General features: G+C 33.7%; 1 protein-coding gene across 2 annotated transcripts in view; it reads left to right on the top strand.

The window, feature by feature from the left end:
- Nucleotides 1-16,818, top strand: part of VTA1 (vesicle trafficking 1) — a 71,115-nt gene that overhangs the window by 6,302 nt on the left and 47,995 nt on the right. For both annotated transcript variants that reach the window (XM_061207100.1, XM_061207099.1), the window contains exons 2-4: nt 11,943-12,037; nt 14,599-14,726; nt 15,371-15,446. In XM_061207100.1, coding sequence (XP_061063083.1) covers nt 11,943-12,037; nt 14,599-14,726; nt 15,371-15,446 — 299 coding nt within the window. The remainder of the gene's footprint in view (nt 1-11,942; nt 12,038-14,598; nt 14,727-15,370; nt 15,447-16,818) is intronic.

Raw genomic sequence — 16,818 nt, 5'->3', positions numbered from 1 at the left:
GTAGTAAGTAATAACAAATTATTAAATTTACTCATATTTGGAACATCTCCTCATTCCTGGAAAGAATCCCATTAGATTTTTTTTTCATTAAACTTTTTATTTTGAGATAATTGTAGATCCACATACAGTTGTGAGAAATAATACAGAAGATCCTGTGTGCCTTTTACCCATTGTGCCCCAAAGGTAATATCTTGCAGAATTATAGTACAGTATCACAACCAGAATATTGACATTGACACAATCCACTAATCTGATTCAGACTTCCCTAGTTTTCCATGTATTCATTTGCGTATGCGTGTGTTTTTAGTTCTAAATAGTTTTGTCAGGTGTAGGTTCATGTATCCATCACCGTAGTGAAGATAGAGAGCAGTTTCCTAAGAAGAATCCTTCATGTTACCCTGTTACAGCCAGAACTTTGTTTTGGGGGGAAGTTCTTTTTTATATTTGTCAATTTTTTACATTTAAAAAATTCGACTTGAGCTAATGTTGATGTATTAAAGTTTTCTAGAATATCTTTCATATCTGTCAGATTTTCAAATTTATTAGTTAAAAATTACAAAGTTAACCTTCCCATCCTTTCCTCATACCTGTCACAATCAGCCAGTCATCAAACGTTTAACATTTTACTTATCTCCTTAGTTTCTCTGATATCATCCCCTCACCTTACATCTAAGCTATTGACATAGCTTCCTACCTTCTACTTCAAGCAGGTGATCCCTGTTGCTTACAAAAAGTTCTGCTTTAAATGCTTAGTGGAAAAAAAACACAGAATAAAAGAATGATAAAGTTAACTAAACATTTAGGAATTGTATGTGACACAAACAGTACAATTAATTTATAAAAACATTGCATTAGGTAAAAATATTTCCAATAGATGAGAGACAAAGGGCCAATATCCCTGATATATAAAACACTCATATAAATCCATTTAAAAAAAACCAAAACTAAGATCCCCATAGATAAATGGACAAAGAATATGTATGTACTACTAAAGGAGCGAATACTAGTTATTAACATTCAGGTAAGTTAAAATGGCATACCTTTTTTGGACTATAAAGTTACAACTCAGTGCAAATGAGTATATGGTGAAATTTTCATTGACGTGGCTGTGTGAGTTGGTTCAAAGTTTTAGAAAGCATTTTGTCAGAGTGTTTGGAATTGTAAAACTATCTGATGTTCAGTAATTCCAGTTTTGAAAAGCTTGTGCTTAGGAAATAATCACTAATATATTAAGAACTTTATGCAGAATTCTCTGAATGATTATTTACACATTTGTGGCAAGCTCAAAACAACCTAAATATATATCATTGTGGAAATGGTTAAGTAAGTTATGGTATATCCATTAGATAGAAAGTGATGTAATCATTTAAAAATTAGAAAGCATCTTTTGTAACATGGGAGAAAATTGATATAAAAACACAGGATATAAAATTATATGTATACTATGATTTGAACTTTCTTATATGTACATAAATACATATACTTGGAGAAGAAATTGTGGCTTTTAGGTTTATGTATGGTTTTCTTTTGATTGTCTTTTATTTTTAATGTTTTCTATTCTGTAAGTGGGCATGTCTCATAAATACTAAAAAACAAAAGCTTTATTAAAAGCAAAAATTTTTTTAAAGGTACTTGTGGTAGCTCCATCTGACTATCAGAAAAAATATAAGTGCCTTTAGGAACCACTTATGATTTGAACATGGCATCATCTTTTGTAGTTTTAATCAAACTGAATTTCATTCCGTTTCTAGAACCTTACTGACTTTCTGTTGTCTCCAAGCCTTCCAACATTGTTCTCTCTCCCCTGGTACCTCTTCCCTTCTCTACCATCCCCGCTTCATTTTTATCCTTTGGATACTAACTTGAATGTCACTTTTTCTGGGAGACCTTCTCTTAAACTCCCTAGTTTTAAGGTGCATCATCTCTGTGTCCTCATTATGCCTTGTATGGCTTTACCTAATTGCTTTTCATTTGCCTATTGTGTCTTCTAGATGGTAAACTTAAGAAGGCTGCACCCTGCTGGGAGCTCTTTATTCATTTACTGTACCAGGTAGTGCTAGGCCACTAGACATATTTACACAATAAAGAATAGGTGCTCCAAAGATGTTAAATTGATCTGAATTTTAAGGCAACTATGGTCCCTACAGGGAACTATGGCCTTATAGCTGTCACTGAATAAAGAGGCCAGATGACTAACATTTATGTAGCTCTTGGCATTAATAACAATATTTTTCTTCAGGGTATCTGATTTGAACCTTATAGTTATCCTGGTCCTTTTATTAGTAAGTGATGGAGCCAGGACCTGAATGACAGATTCTAGATGAGAAATGGTTATATGTAAAATTGTTGATAGTAGGTAGTAATTAGAATACCACTTACAGAGTGAAGGTAAAGGGACTAGTTAAATTGGTGAAAAAGAAAGGAGGAGCAATGAAGATTCCTAGTAAGTGGAAGGTAGAAATGGAGGACAGGCTTGATGTTATTAACATATCTCTGAGCTCTGTATGTCTCTCTCTTTTTTTTTTTCCTTAATGAAACCAGAAGATACTTGTCTCTACTAAACATGGGCACCATATGATAACTATTTTGATTCTGTGAAGTTTGGTGTTGTGGATAAAGCTAAAAGTAGAAAGATTCCTTCCTTTTAAATTTGCTTAAGTAACTAAATACATAAAGTTTCAAGTTTTTTTTTTAAAGTTTCCTCTAGGGGGTGATATTGTACAGTTAATAGACATTCAGTGAAAGTGTACAAGTGTTCTTTCAGAGTCATGTTTATATGATCATAGGAAAATTAAATGTAGTTTTCAGGAAGTTGTAAATACATATGGTATATTTCATATACAAGATGTTATAAGATGCACAAGTGTAAATTTTTAATTTAGTTTAAATAAAGGCTGAAAAATATTGGATTTTTTGATTGATGGTGGATATTAGGATTAATAATCAGTTGCCTGTTATTTTTTTGTTACTCACATAGAAATTGGATTTTTTAATGACAGATAAGCTTAACTAAGCCAATAAAGATAAGCAGTGGCTTTTTTTTTTTTTTTTTTTTTTTTTTTTTGCTGATTTCTGAACCTGTAACGATTAATTTGAGCCCATAGTCCTCTTATCTAAGTATTTATCATTTTTTATTATAAGCTGACTCGGGATACTTTACTGTAGCAATGACAGGTTAATAAATACGCACAGAAAGCTGGACTACTGGCTTATCCATTAGTACTCCATTCTTTTTGTTTTTGCAAACATATATGTAGACATGCATTTTATATCATAAAATAGTCTTTTTAATAATTACTCCTTTTTTGAGTAAAGTAAATCATTTTGGTTTTAGACTCTTTCAACCTGTTTCTAAGGTTGAGGGGACAGGATCAGTGTAGTCAAGTAACTTGTCCTTATCTGTCATTGTCTTATGTTTGGCACCCTTGCAAGTTTAAATCATCTTTGATAAGATTCTTTTTTTTAATGACAATTATGATTGTTCAAAGTGAAAGCTTACATCCTCTTGAGCAGCACAGGTTTCAGTGCTTGATAAATTCTCACTTTCATTCAGTTCATCATGTATTTTTCTGTGGCTTGTCCAGGTTTTTTGGTTTTTAGGTGTTTTTTAATCCCAGTTAATTGTTTCTCTTTGGAAACACTTTGGAGTCCATTGTACCTCCACTGTGGGCTTATTAGATATTCCTCTTTGTTTTAATTTTTTTAATGGTTGCTCTAGCATTTACAGTAACTTATCACAGTCTCCTATCATATAACACCTCACAGATAAGGTAAGAACTTAACTTTCTTTTCTCCTGTCCTTTGCCTGTAGTAGTTATGCGTTTTATTTATACATATACCATAAACCCTAGAATATATTTTTTATTTTTTAACTGTCCTTTTTAAAAAGATTCATAAAATGAGGAAATACAGTTTTTAATATATTCCCACATAATTACCATTTTTAGCACTCTTCATTCCTTTGTGTAGATCGTTTTAAATCTGGTATCATTTTCTTTCCTGTTGAAAAGTTTATCATTTCATTTGTAGGATTGCCACCAATTCTTTCAGCTTCTCTTGTGTGAAACAAGCTTTTATTTCATTCTTATTTTTGAAAGATATTTTTGCTGGTTAAAAAATTTTAATTTGTCAATTGTTTTTGCCACACCTCCCCACCTTTGGAGGGGAGGATTCCAATTACATGTATGTTAGAGCACTTGGTGTTTTCCCACACCTCACTGAAACTCCGGTTTTGTGTTTGTTTTTGTTTCTCTTTTCAATCCTTTTTCTCCCTGCTTTAAGTAGTTCCTATTGCTGTGTTCTGAAGTTCACTAATTTTTTCTTTTATGGTGTCTAAACTACTATTAATCCTGTCCAGTAAATTTTTTATTTCAGTTAGTATATTTTTCATCTCTGGATGGTCCACTTGTGTTCCTTTGTGTATGTTCTATTTCTCTTCTCATTTTATTCATGGTTTCCATTAAATATACTTTATAGTAGTTCCCCAGTATTTTAATGTCATTGTCTGCTATTTCCATTATTTTGTCATTGTTTTATCTTATCTTATTGTTTTATCTTACGTTCACATTCTTCTGCTATTGCCATCATTAGTCATTCTTGATTGGTTGCAGGACAGAGTGAATTAAGTTCTTGAATGTCTGTTCTTGAAGGGGTTTAATGCGACCAACAATTAAGTTAATTGCTGTTCAGTTAGATTCTTTTATGCTTTATTTTGTTTGTTTTTAGCTTTGGGGAGCAGGTCTAAAGTAGCCTTTGCTTTAGGGACAGGTTAACCCTATCACTAAAGCATATCCCTTTGGGGATCTCTACTGAATATCCTGGGTAAGCATCTGGGGCTCTCCACTCCTTTTGGTTGGAACTTGAATGCATCCCAGCCCTGTGTGTGCTCTGGGGACAATCCAGCTCACAGCTTCTGCTCATTCTTTGGCCGTGTGGAGTTTTCTCCTTCACATGCACATGGTAGGGTTCTCCTGAGCCTCAAGTTTACCCCTATACAGATTTCTGGATTTCTTTTCTTCATAGCTTCATCCTCTTCAGAACTCTGCCCCTCAACTTACAGCTGCCTCAGTCTCCGTGAACTCCAGTCTGTTTTCTCAACTCAGCTAGAGGACTGTGCTCTGCTTTGGACTCCCTTCCTACTCCTTAGACTGGGATGTACCTCCAGGCAGAATGCTAGGCTGATATTGGTGTCACCTCATATGTTTCCTTTCTTCAGATGTCTTGGTCTTACCATGTTTGTTTCCATTGTCTGAATACTTGTTTTGTATATTTTGTCTAGTTTTTTGGTTGTTTACAGTGAGATAGCAAATCTCACTACTCCATGTGGTCAGAATTAGAATCTATGTTCTCATTTTAGTAATCAAATCATCACTTAGTGTTTGCTAAGTACCAGCACGGTCTTTTAGTAGGAATTCAGAAATAGCTAACTTTTTCTTAAAGCTACTGTATTATGACAGAAGCTCTAAATAATTTGTTTAATGAAGGAATGAGTGAAGTAAATACCCTTTATTAATATATATTCATTCATACTTTGTTTTTATTCTTTGATTTGGAAGTCCATTCACAAAAGATAATACTAACCATATAGCAGGGATTTATAATATACTTATGAGTAGAGTAATATATTCAGTTCTATTTATTGGAATAAAATTTGCCTTTACACATCCGTGTATAGCATAATGATTCCTATTTGAGTGCTACATTAATTTAACCTGTTAACTCATCACTCTTCACAATTGATTTTATACACCTTTTGTGTGTTTATATCATGCATTTCATATTTTTAGATTTCTCATGTATAAGCAAGGGTGTGTTAGAATGTTAATGTTTAGATTTAATGTTCATACCTTCAGGATTAGTAAATGTTTGTCTCCTAAATGTTTCACATTAAAGTTAGGTTGGAAAGTATTTAATCCTTTTGCAAATATGCCTCATTACTCATCTTCAAATAATATTTATTCATAAAAATAAACACATTTCCTTGATGAAATAAATCAAATATATTTTCTTATACATGATTCTAGCTACATATTTATTCTGTTTCAGTAGGTAACTTTCCATGTTAGACATTAATTTTTCGTCGTACTGCTGCTGCTACAATGAATTACTTGTCCTGAACAGAGTTCTATATGAAAGTGATGCTTTTTTCCATCCATTATGAAAAAAGATCTTTTGGTGTATTTATTAATTTTCATAAGTAGATTTAATGTCTTTTCACTTTTATTAATATTAGAAAGTGTATCTTGTGATACAACTTAAGAATTGTAAACCATGTAAGATATTCAAAAATGTAAAAAGCCAACTTTTATCCTAAATCTTTCCGGGTCTGAGATGATTCTTTCCAGTCCTTCGATTAAAGGTGTTGCTTTATAATAATGTCTTTGTAATTGCAAAGACTGAATGTGCATGTAAGCCAAGAAAAAAATGCATGTAAGTGAAACCATTAAACTGTGTTGTCATTACACTATATTTTGAGTATCAGCCATTTGTATTAAGGTTAACTTTTAAAGAACAAGAAGCTGACATTTGTTTATATTTGTGTTGTGAGGGAGATTGATGATGGTTGTGGTGATAGTGAATTGGGAATAATTTGATTTTTGCTTCAAAGGAGATACAGATAATCTTCATTTTTATTGTAAGCAACAGTAGAAGTAGTTAAGAGTAACAAATCAGAAACAGATTTGTACTTTCTACATAGGAATAAATCACTTTAGCTTGGTAGCAGGAAAGTGCTGATTAATTTTCTGCATGTTTGCTTAATGGGCTGTTACCTATGCTGGATAACCATTTATGCCCAAAGTTGGTCCACTAAGTAGCTAACTACACTCCATAGATGGTAGGATTCATATATTGTTCACTACTTTGATAAAGTAAGGAGAAAGACCTCCTAGGGTAATGAAACTGTCAGTACTGTATTTCCTCACATTATTGTGTTATTGTGTTGACTACTAGTATATATAGATAGAGAGTAATTAATTAATGTCTACTGAATTTTCTGTGTGTGTGTTTGGGTGAGGTTTTGTTTGAAAGATGTTTGAAAAAGTCATTTGAGAGGTTGGGAAGATAAGGAAATCAGTCTTACACAATTAATATTAAATGTCTTCAGAGAATGGAGAAAACAGGAGAGAAGATGGTAAACAAAATAGAGAACTTTAATATTTTCAAACCAAATGTTTCACATAGGATGCAAAATGTCGGCACATCATAAAAAGTTTAAACAACTGTAGCTTGTGCTCAGTTTATAGTGATGGAAAGTGTATTTTACTTTGGTCAAATAAATAATACTGAAATATTCAATTATAAAAAAAGGTATTAAGCTCATTTGAGGTTGATAATTATGGTATTTATAGTGATGCTGATCTGCCAGTGGTCTCTGTTGCTAGTATGTAGGCATAGGGAGAGAGGATAGTTGGGCTTATATATGAGTGTGCTTTTGCCAGAGGAATGTAATAAAAAGATTCAGGGATAGGAGATAGGACAATAAAGTTCAAGAAAAATCTATCATAAAATCAAAGCTGGTTGCAGAGGAAAGTTAAAGGAGAAAAGACTGGTTATAATGAAGAAGTAGGGCAACACCAGTGAACTGGAAGCCTGTTGTAACAAGCAGAGTTTAAAATTGGAAGAAAAGGAATTATGCTTAGAGTGAGTGCTTGATATACTGATATTGACAGTACAGCAGTTTGAGATGGTAATTTAGTTATGGGGTGACTGGCATGTAAAGGAGAGTACGTACAGTTATTGGAGATCATTGTTGATAAGAACTGAGAACACAGCACTGTGTATGCATAAGAAATAGATTTGCTTTTTCATCACAGAAAATTCAAAATTACAATTGCTAAGTAAAATAAGGATTTATTCCCTCATTTAAAGGAAAGTCTGATGTTGGCAGTACCCAGTGCCAGTGTGCCTATTCCATGAAGTCATCAGGGACCCAAGCTCTTTCTAATTTCAAGTCTACAAACTAGCACGATTACCAAGGTCGCCTTGTGGTCCAAGATATCTGCTAGAGTTTCAGTCATCCCATTTCTATTCTTGGCAGCAGGGAGGAGAAAGGGGAAGGAGTCAGTAAGGTCTTTCCCCTGCTGTCATTCCCCCTTTTAAGGTCCAGAAGTCTCTCCCAACAATTTTTGGTTATATGATATTTGTCTTAGGTAATAACATGGCCATATTTTGCTTTGAGGAATACTGGGAAATATACTGTTTTGGCTAGCTACATTACAACTCCCTAATAATGTGTAGGGATCTAGTTTGTAAAGAACGTGGGGAGAAAGGATGCAGGTAGACAGCTAGCAGTCTTTGCCGGAAGTATTGATTATCCATGTGAACAGCGAAATTTTCAAGATGGTGGGAAGACAAGGAAAGACCCTGAGGTCCATGGTCAATTACAAGCATAACAATCCAATGGAAGAGAGTGGATGAGCCCTAGACCAGCGTATTTAGAAAACATTGAGAGAATGCTGTAATAGTGGGATGCAAAGAGAAAACCAGTCGTACTTGCCAATTCTCTTTTTCAATTCTCTTACACACTAGAAGGAATGTAAGAGAATTAAAACTCATTACTTGAGAGGACTGCAAATAAAATGATTTCTTCAAGTGACATTCAGGTTTTAATTAAGACAAAGAGGAAGAAGGAATCTGAGGAGAGGTAGGGGAGTTTGCTGCTTCTGAAACAGTAGTTCCAGGGAATATGGTAGAAGGAACAGGGCTGTGTGGAGAAAATACAGTTTACAATTGAGAAGAGTAAGGATGCAGTGAGCAGTGATTCTTAACCTTTTGCTCATCTACCCACGAGTTAAAAATAATTAAACACAGATCTCCAATACTATGTAATTATTTATAAATAACTTTTCTGTATTGATGTACTAATACTATATATGTATTATAAAAATACTATATGTGTTATAAAAGATATGTAAAAATAGGAACTCATAAAGAATGAGATAGACGTATCAATAGAAATGCTGATATCTTCCTCCCCACACTCCTGCCAATCCCTGGGATCTTATAGGTCTCAAAGGCTGCAGCCTCAGTATAGCTTAGGGTGGGGACTCTTAGGGGAAATAGGAGCAACCTAGCACAGAATTGATCCCTACACTCAACTAAAAGCCTTCCCCTTAAAAATAAGAGCAAGAACACTTAAAATTCTTCAGAAAAAAATTTGTAATACCGTAAGACATAGTAAGATTAAATTTGGAGGAAGAAAAAGCATATTATCAGTTATAGGTATTATCATGTGAGATGACATTTAATCTGTGATCTCAGTGAAATCAAATAGCCAAGACATATAAAAAGCAAAAACATATTAAGGAACCACAAATCATTAGAGAAAGAAAGGATTATTTATTGAGTGTATTTGAGACAGATGCCAGTAACTGAGGTGGATACATGTTATGAAAAGTTAAATTCAAAAAGGAATTTAACTGGAAAAATCATAACTGAATATCCAGTTTCTTAGAGATAAAATAGCTTTCCAAGCTTAGAATTGATCGGGGGGAAAATTCGCTTTGGGTACATAAATATTTTAAGCTTCTGTGTTTTAAAACAATATTCAAAAATTGAAAGATGGCACAATATTTGCAGCCAATATGTTTATTTTCCAAAGAGCTCATGTGATGCACTTTTAATTAAAAAAAAAAAAAAAATGCAACAAAAATGCTGGAAGAAAAGACCAGAACAACTCACTGAGAGGAGGTGTTGGGGAGTTCAGTCACAGTTACCACAACAAAAGCTGACTGAAACAGGTGCAAAGCTTGAACAACTCAAGAGATAGGACTGGTTCGAAGAGGGGAGGGTGTTCAGCCATGCTTCAAAAGGCGTGGAGTGGGGAGAGGTGATTAGAACCTGGTACTCAAATGGGTAAACGACCTGGACATGTTGTTAAATATGACTGGTTAAAAGAAAGAGAAAAAGACAAAATTTAGTCACACTTGTGATTAAAGCGATGGATAATAAGTGCTTTTTTTGCTTCTCAGAATTTTTTTTTTGTCAGTGATATCCAGTGCTGGTTACTGTGCAGTGAAAATGAAAGCATCACGCTTTTTACACTGTAAGTCAGTGTAAATCTATACAGCACTTTTAGAACTCCATTTTTTTCCTCTCATTAATACCTAGATGGATCAAACCCTTAAATTTGATACAGAAATAAATGCGTTAATTAATTAAGCTTAAAGCTCTGTAACATGAGTTAGCTCTAAAAGCCTAAGCCTTCAAAAGTAGTTCCCTCAGATACAGCTATTGAAATTAAAAATACATGCAGAATACATAACTGTATTATTTGTATATTAATGCATCTTTAAAGAAGATATGATTGGGTTGACATAATTGAATTGGAAATCCTGAGAGTAGCTAACATACCAAGCCATGTTCTAAAGCTGCAGTAAATAAAGCAATGATAGACCAGTAGACTAACAAATAACAAAGCAAGATAGACAATATAAAGAATTAGGCCCTTTTATCCCATGAAAGCTTAATATATGATAATGAATGATAAAAGTGGCATTTAAATCAGTGGGGCAGAATGCGCTATTCTTTCATTCATGTATTTATCTATTCAGAAAATGTTTATCGAAGGCCAGGCACTATCCCAGATGCCAGGGATACATCAAACCAAGTAGACTACAATCGCCATTTTCATGGAGTTTAAGTTGGAGTTGTAGTAGAATCAGAGGATAAAAAAATTGAAGATGATTCCCTGCTGAGAAGAAAATAAAGCAGAGAAGGGGGATAGTGTTCACAAGATTCCATTTGGTGGGGGAAACATGATATCCCTCCTTCCTACTGTATAAAGGACTGCCACACGGCAATTTGTTAAAAAGCAAACAACCCAACAGAAAATTTGGCAGATTTTTTCCTTTTATTTTGATAGCTATTCCTAATTCATAAAGGAGGATATAGAGCTATCCAGTAAATCTCTAATACCTTTTGAGTAGTGAAAATGCAAAATCAAACAGTGAGATAACACAGTTCTGACGTTGATAAGTTTAATATCAATTTTTAATTTAATATCAATTTTTTGTGAGTTTAGGAGAAATGGGTGCTTGCATGTGTTATAGATATAACTGCATAGTGGTAATTCGTTTTGGAAGACAGTTTTAAGAGTAGCTCTTAAAGTGAGAAAGGTACTACATATACTATGAGCCAGCAATTCTCATTCTTGGTATCTCCCTCAGGGAACTCTTGAATGTGTGCTCAAGAAGGTCTGGTAGCGCAACATGTTTTGTAATGATGAAAATCTGAGAACTACCCAAATGTGCTTTAGTTTGATGTGGTCATAGTGTGGAGCACTGTAGTGCTACACAGATCTCCTGAGCATATTGTTGAATGTAAGAGGTAAATTATAGGCAGTATATGTACATACCAGTGGTAACAACAATTACCACCAAACTTTACAGCTCTTATCACTGGGAAAGCTATTTAGGATTGTGGTAGCAGAGAGGCTTTTAGCTTCAGCCTTATCTCTGATATTTCTATTTTTTTAAAGAGATGGTATACTTTTTTGTATATATAAAAATGACCAAAACAATTCTCCCTGTTAGCCTCAGCTCGAGTGGCATTTCCCATTGTCCCAGCCCATATTCTGTATTTATCAGTATTACTTATCTCGCCCTTGGCAAGTGCTCCTGTACACGTGGTGGTTTTTCTGAATGCCCTCACTTACCTATTAAATTGCAGGTCCCTTTGACAGCTTAGGACCTAGTCCTTTTATTTTTTAAACATAATGCCAAAAGAGAAGGCCTTACTTCATAAAAATTTGTTATCATCATCATTCATCTTGCATTCTTTGGATAATATTTTTGTGTTCTTTATATTTGTGAATAAGAGCCATAGTAAATCAAAGTTTTATTTTATTTCTAAATTCACTTAAATTTTGAATTATTAATTAGACAAAACATATTTTAAACATTCAGTCCTGGAAATTGTTCAAATCGTATTTTTCTTTGTAGGTCGTTTGTATGCGATGCAAACGGGAATGAAGATTGATAGTAAAACTCCTGAATGTCGTAAATTTTTATCAAAGCTAATGGATCAGTTAGAAGCTGTAAGTTGAACACTGAAAATTTATTTTCTGATTAATGTTTAAAATGCCGTTTTATTTCATTTGTGTGTGTGTTGTCATTTTAGTTCTTCCTGTTGGCAGCAATCAGCAATGTCATAGCTGAGGAAAAATAAGACACTTTTTTTTTTTCATTTACGTCATACTGCTTAGGGAGTTGTAAGTAGGTATAAGTCGGTTTCAATATCTTTACATATACATTATATCTTGTTCCAGGTTATTGTAGATGACCTTTGAGTCATTCTTTCGTAAGTGACAAACCCTTTCTAACCTTCCTTCATGCAGCCACACGGATGATTGATTTGGGAATTCTTAAATGGCTCTTGTAATAATGAAATCAGGGACTTCCTTGGTGGTCCAGTGGTTAAGACTTCGCACTTCCACTGCAGGGGGTGCATGTTCGATCCCTGGTTGGGGAACTGCGATCCCATGATCCCACATGCCGTGAGGCACGGCAAAAAAAAAAAAGAAAGAAACGGGCTATTTATTTAGTGAAAAGGACCATGAAGGAAGTTGCCTATTGTTTCTTCCTCCTACTCTTGGTCCCATAACAAGATACTCTTATGGTCTAGGCATTTTCCTCTGCTAGCAGAAATGTGGTAGGTGACTAATAAGTCATCTTGAACTATGATGGAACTTCACAGGTTATGTAGAAGCACGAATCCAGGGAAAACTGAAGGATTTGATTGGGTGTCAGTGCATCAGGAAGGCAGTGTTAAACCATAGTAACCTTACTTAGTAATCAGGGCTCCAGCCTGTGCCTCCCGTGCCGAGCCATCCCAGTGTCTTTTTTAACAATGTCAAGGTTTACTTCTCATTAATGCATCTCCTCCAAGGCAGTTATATTCATAGCTGTGGCTTACTTTTTATTTGCTTATTTAGTTATGTGACCTGCTCAAGAGAATTAGAAACCTAAATATTTATTTGATCAGTTGCATTATTTTGTTTAGAGAAACAAAATTCAGACATATTAAAAATCAATACACTTATACCAGTCAGCCCAGAACTTTTTTTAAATGTTGAAAGTTATTCAGATCAAAGCCTACTTGTATTAAGCAGCCATGGGCAGTAGTTGTTCTCTCTAACTTTGTATGGGTGCCTGGCCTTCTGACCCAGAATCCTGTCATCTGCTACTATTAACCGTCCAAGGTAGCCTGGTGGCACCAGTGATGACAACTCAGCTGCCCTTGGAGCCTGTCTGGCCTTCTACTTCTAACACTGCTTCTGTGGATGCAGGAAGAATTTGAGTACTCTTCTTTTGGAGGGTGGGGTTAGGAGGTGGATGGAAGAATGTGTCTGACACGTAGCAATACATTTGTACAATACCGTCTCTTATAGACATTTTATATAGAATATATCTCTTTATTAATTTTACAGCTTAACAATAATAGCTAAAATAACAATAGTTTATGGATAAGACAAAACTCAAACAGTTCTTTATAATACTCAGCATGTAAAATCACATTTATAAAGAGACTTACCAGAAATTTATTATTTAATCTACATTAAATAACAAGGAAGTTCATTCCATGGTGAGAACATATCTGCTTGTGCTATAATGTTTATATTTATAGTTGGAACACTTCAAGTATATTATGTTTTTGCTGCCAGATATTTTATGCTGAAGGTGAGATGAAATGACATGCTCCCACTAAATTTTTCTAGAAATAAATTGCCTACAATTAAATCATTTCACAGTGTGGATACAGTAAACCAGTGTTATATGTGGGGCTTTTTTTCTGTTTTTGTTCAGGATAAGCATGCCCAGACGTCCTTAAATTCCAGTATTCAATCTCTTCTGGGCCTTAATTATGAGAATATGTACTTTGCTGATTTTATGAAAAATCCTCTTGCTTTTTCTAAATTTAATTTGTTATTTTATAATGTTCTTTGCAAAAAGCAATTTTTAAACAATAGTGTGGTACTCAGATCTAATATTCCAGAAGGTCATTTTACTCCAATATGACAGTCTGAGTAAAATGTAGGAATTTAGTTTGTTGTTTTTAAAATACTTTAAATTATTGTATGTGTAGGAAAGGGATGTACTGACTGGAAATTTACATGGTTGTAAATTGTGTTGATTTGAGGTATATATTTGTCTAAATTTTTAAAACTTCCGTAATCCTATTCTAAGTTTGTTTTCTTATACCTTACTTAGAATTAGATCTCTAAGGCAATGTGCTCTGAGAGATACTTTTTTAGGATATAATGATCCTTCTCATTGTATTTTTCTATATTTGATAGAAGAAATTGAAATAGGAATAAATTAAAAATTTAAATTATGTATGGTTAGGAAAGAATTTCTTAATTCCATTTTTAGGATACTTGTTAGTACATTTGAAACATTTGTCTGATGCTTTACATAGATAGTTGCATGTTTTTTATTCTTGATTATTTTGATATTTAGAGCTAAATTATACTTTCACGTTATCATGAGTGTCTTCAAAATTTTGTGAACATTGGATTTGATTATTGGGAATTTTTATAATTAAGTATACACTTCTGTGAGCCCAGAATCATAAGTTCTGTATCTCATTTTATTTTAGCTTAAGAAACAGTTGGGTGATAATGAAGCTGTTACTCAAGAAATAGTTGGTTCTGCCCATTTGGAGAATTATGCTTTGAAAATGTTTTTGTATGCAGATAATGAAGATCGTGCTGGGCGATTTCACAAGTAAGTAAAGATAGATAAAATAAAAATTATAAGTTTGGTTACTGTATAACTAGAATTTTCCAGTTTTCTCTTGGTTACTCTCAGACTTCCTGATTAATGATTTAGATTTTTTTTTTTTGAATCTCAGAATGAGTTTGGGTTACAAGAGTGATCCTGGCTTTTTAAAGAAAATGGCTAAACGAAGAATACCCAGGGCAGATTCATTTTCTTAGTAAATATACCCTAACTAGCCATTTAGTAAAATCTGTGTTGATTTTAGCCAAAAACAGCCTGGTCCAATGATACTGATTTTAAAAATTCCCACCCCTACTGATTGAAGTGATTTGTCATTATTATGATAAGACTTAAATACAAAGAAATACACATGGCTTGATATGGATTCAGATAGTACTGTCATTACATTTTCTAAAATCAAAAGCATACTATGAAACCTTGTTGTAGCATAGTCACCTGTTGTATGTGTTGTAACTTCCTCCTAACAACAGATTACAGAAGGAGCTCCACTGTGTTCTTGAAAGCTGATTTTATTTAAAACATTAACTTCAGAGTGCTTTTATAAACATTGGAAGTTTTTGTCTTGTAGCTACAAGACTAATTCTTACATTTTTCATTTGAATTAGATGAACTTTTCTTTTCTCTTCCAGAAACATGATCAAGTCCTTCTATACTGCAAGTCTTTTAATAGATGTCATAACAGTGTTTGGAGAACTCACTGATGAAGTGAGTGTACATTCTTTATTGTCTTATTGGCTGGAGATCAGTAGTGTTGCTTTTTATTAGTTTTATTATTGCATTGTTTATTTAGAGCAGCATGTCCATCAGAAATGTAGTATAAGCAAAACGTGTAATTTTAAATTGTCTACTAGCCACATTTTAAAAAGTGAAAACAAAAGATGGAATTATTTTTAACAATAAATGTTATTTTTTGTAGTAAGTTCTTTAAATCCAGCATGTATTTTATACTTTAGTGAGTACATAGCTACTGTATTGGTCTCTGAACCCCAGGTTCAGAGTTTGATTTTATTAAGTGTTTAAATATTACGGATCCTGGATGCTGTTAAATTTCTGTACTGTTATTTGGTAAACATTACTGGAGGCAGAGACTTTTTAGTGCTGTTTTTTTCCTATTTCGTTTCTAGCCAGAAATATTATTGTTAAACATTTGTCTCTATTGTAAAATACATATAGAACTTGATATTTTACAAGATACTTCCTATCCATTTTATCAGTTTGTTTCTCATAAGCACTCTAAGGTAAGTAGAGCTCATATTCATTTTATATATGAGCAAACTGAGGCTAAGTGACAAACTTGTTGCTGTGAGTTCAGTGTTGAAGCCTGTATTTAATTTAATTTAATTCCATTTAATTCACCTGTATTTAAAAGGCTAGAAGAAGAAGTGAATAAAGAAACACAATTAGAGAAGTGGATAGAAATGTAAGATATCAGAAGAGAAGGTCATGATAAGGCACAGTAGCAGATCAGTTTGCCAGACACTTCTGAGATGGCTTTTCTTGCCTCTCCTACTTCTTACTTAGAGGAGCTCCTTTTGCCCACGTATCTCAGACGCAAGCACACAGTTCTTTGAAGTTATAACTGCTAACAGTGGGGAACCCAGATAAAAGGTAAAGTAATAGATACAGGAAAAAGAACAAAATGTCCAGAAGTCTTAAGTGAGTAATGTAGGTTTTGTTTTGTTTTGTTTTTGTTTTTGTTTTTGTTTTACTTAAGAGACACATAAATACCTCCACACATAATTAGCATGTAATTCATCTGCATTTCAGAAGGAAAAAACATCTAAGTTTACATATAGGTATCCTTAACAAAGAACAGCTTTCTTAGTTATTTGAACATAGTAGCTAAGGCAAGGACTCTTAATGGGACAAATGAGAGGGCTTCAAAAGGAGCTGGGGGAGAGATGTTTAGATACTGAGGATACTGAAGACTACACGTAGCCCAGGAGTGAAAGGGACATTTTCCCAAAATGTTTACACTCTTTTCTTTCCCTGTCTAATCACCCAACCTAAGTTTTTCTGCCTTGCATTGGCATTAAAGTAGGAAATAGCATCTGTGTTGGTGATTAAAGGATCCAGA

Source organism: Eubalaena glacialis, chromosome 12 (assembly GCF_028564815.1).
Source record: "Eubalaena glacialis isolate mEubGla1 chromosome 12, mEubGla1.1.hap2.+ XY, whole genome shotgun sequence".
Classification (NCBI taxonomy): Eukaryota; Metazoa; Chordata; class Mammalia; order Artiodactyla; family Balaenidae; genus Eubalaena; species Eubalaena glacialis.
The sequence above is the reverse complement of the archived record's forward strand: the minus strand, read 5'-3'. Positions and strand labels throughout refer to the sequence as shown.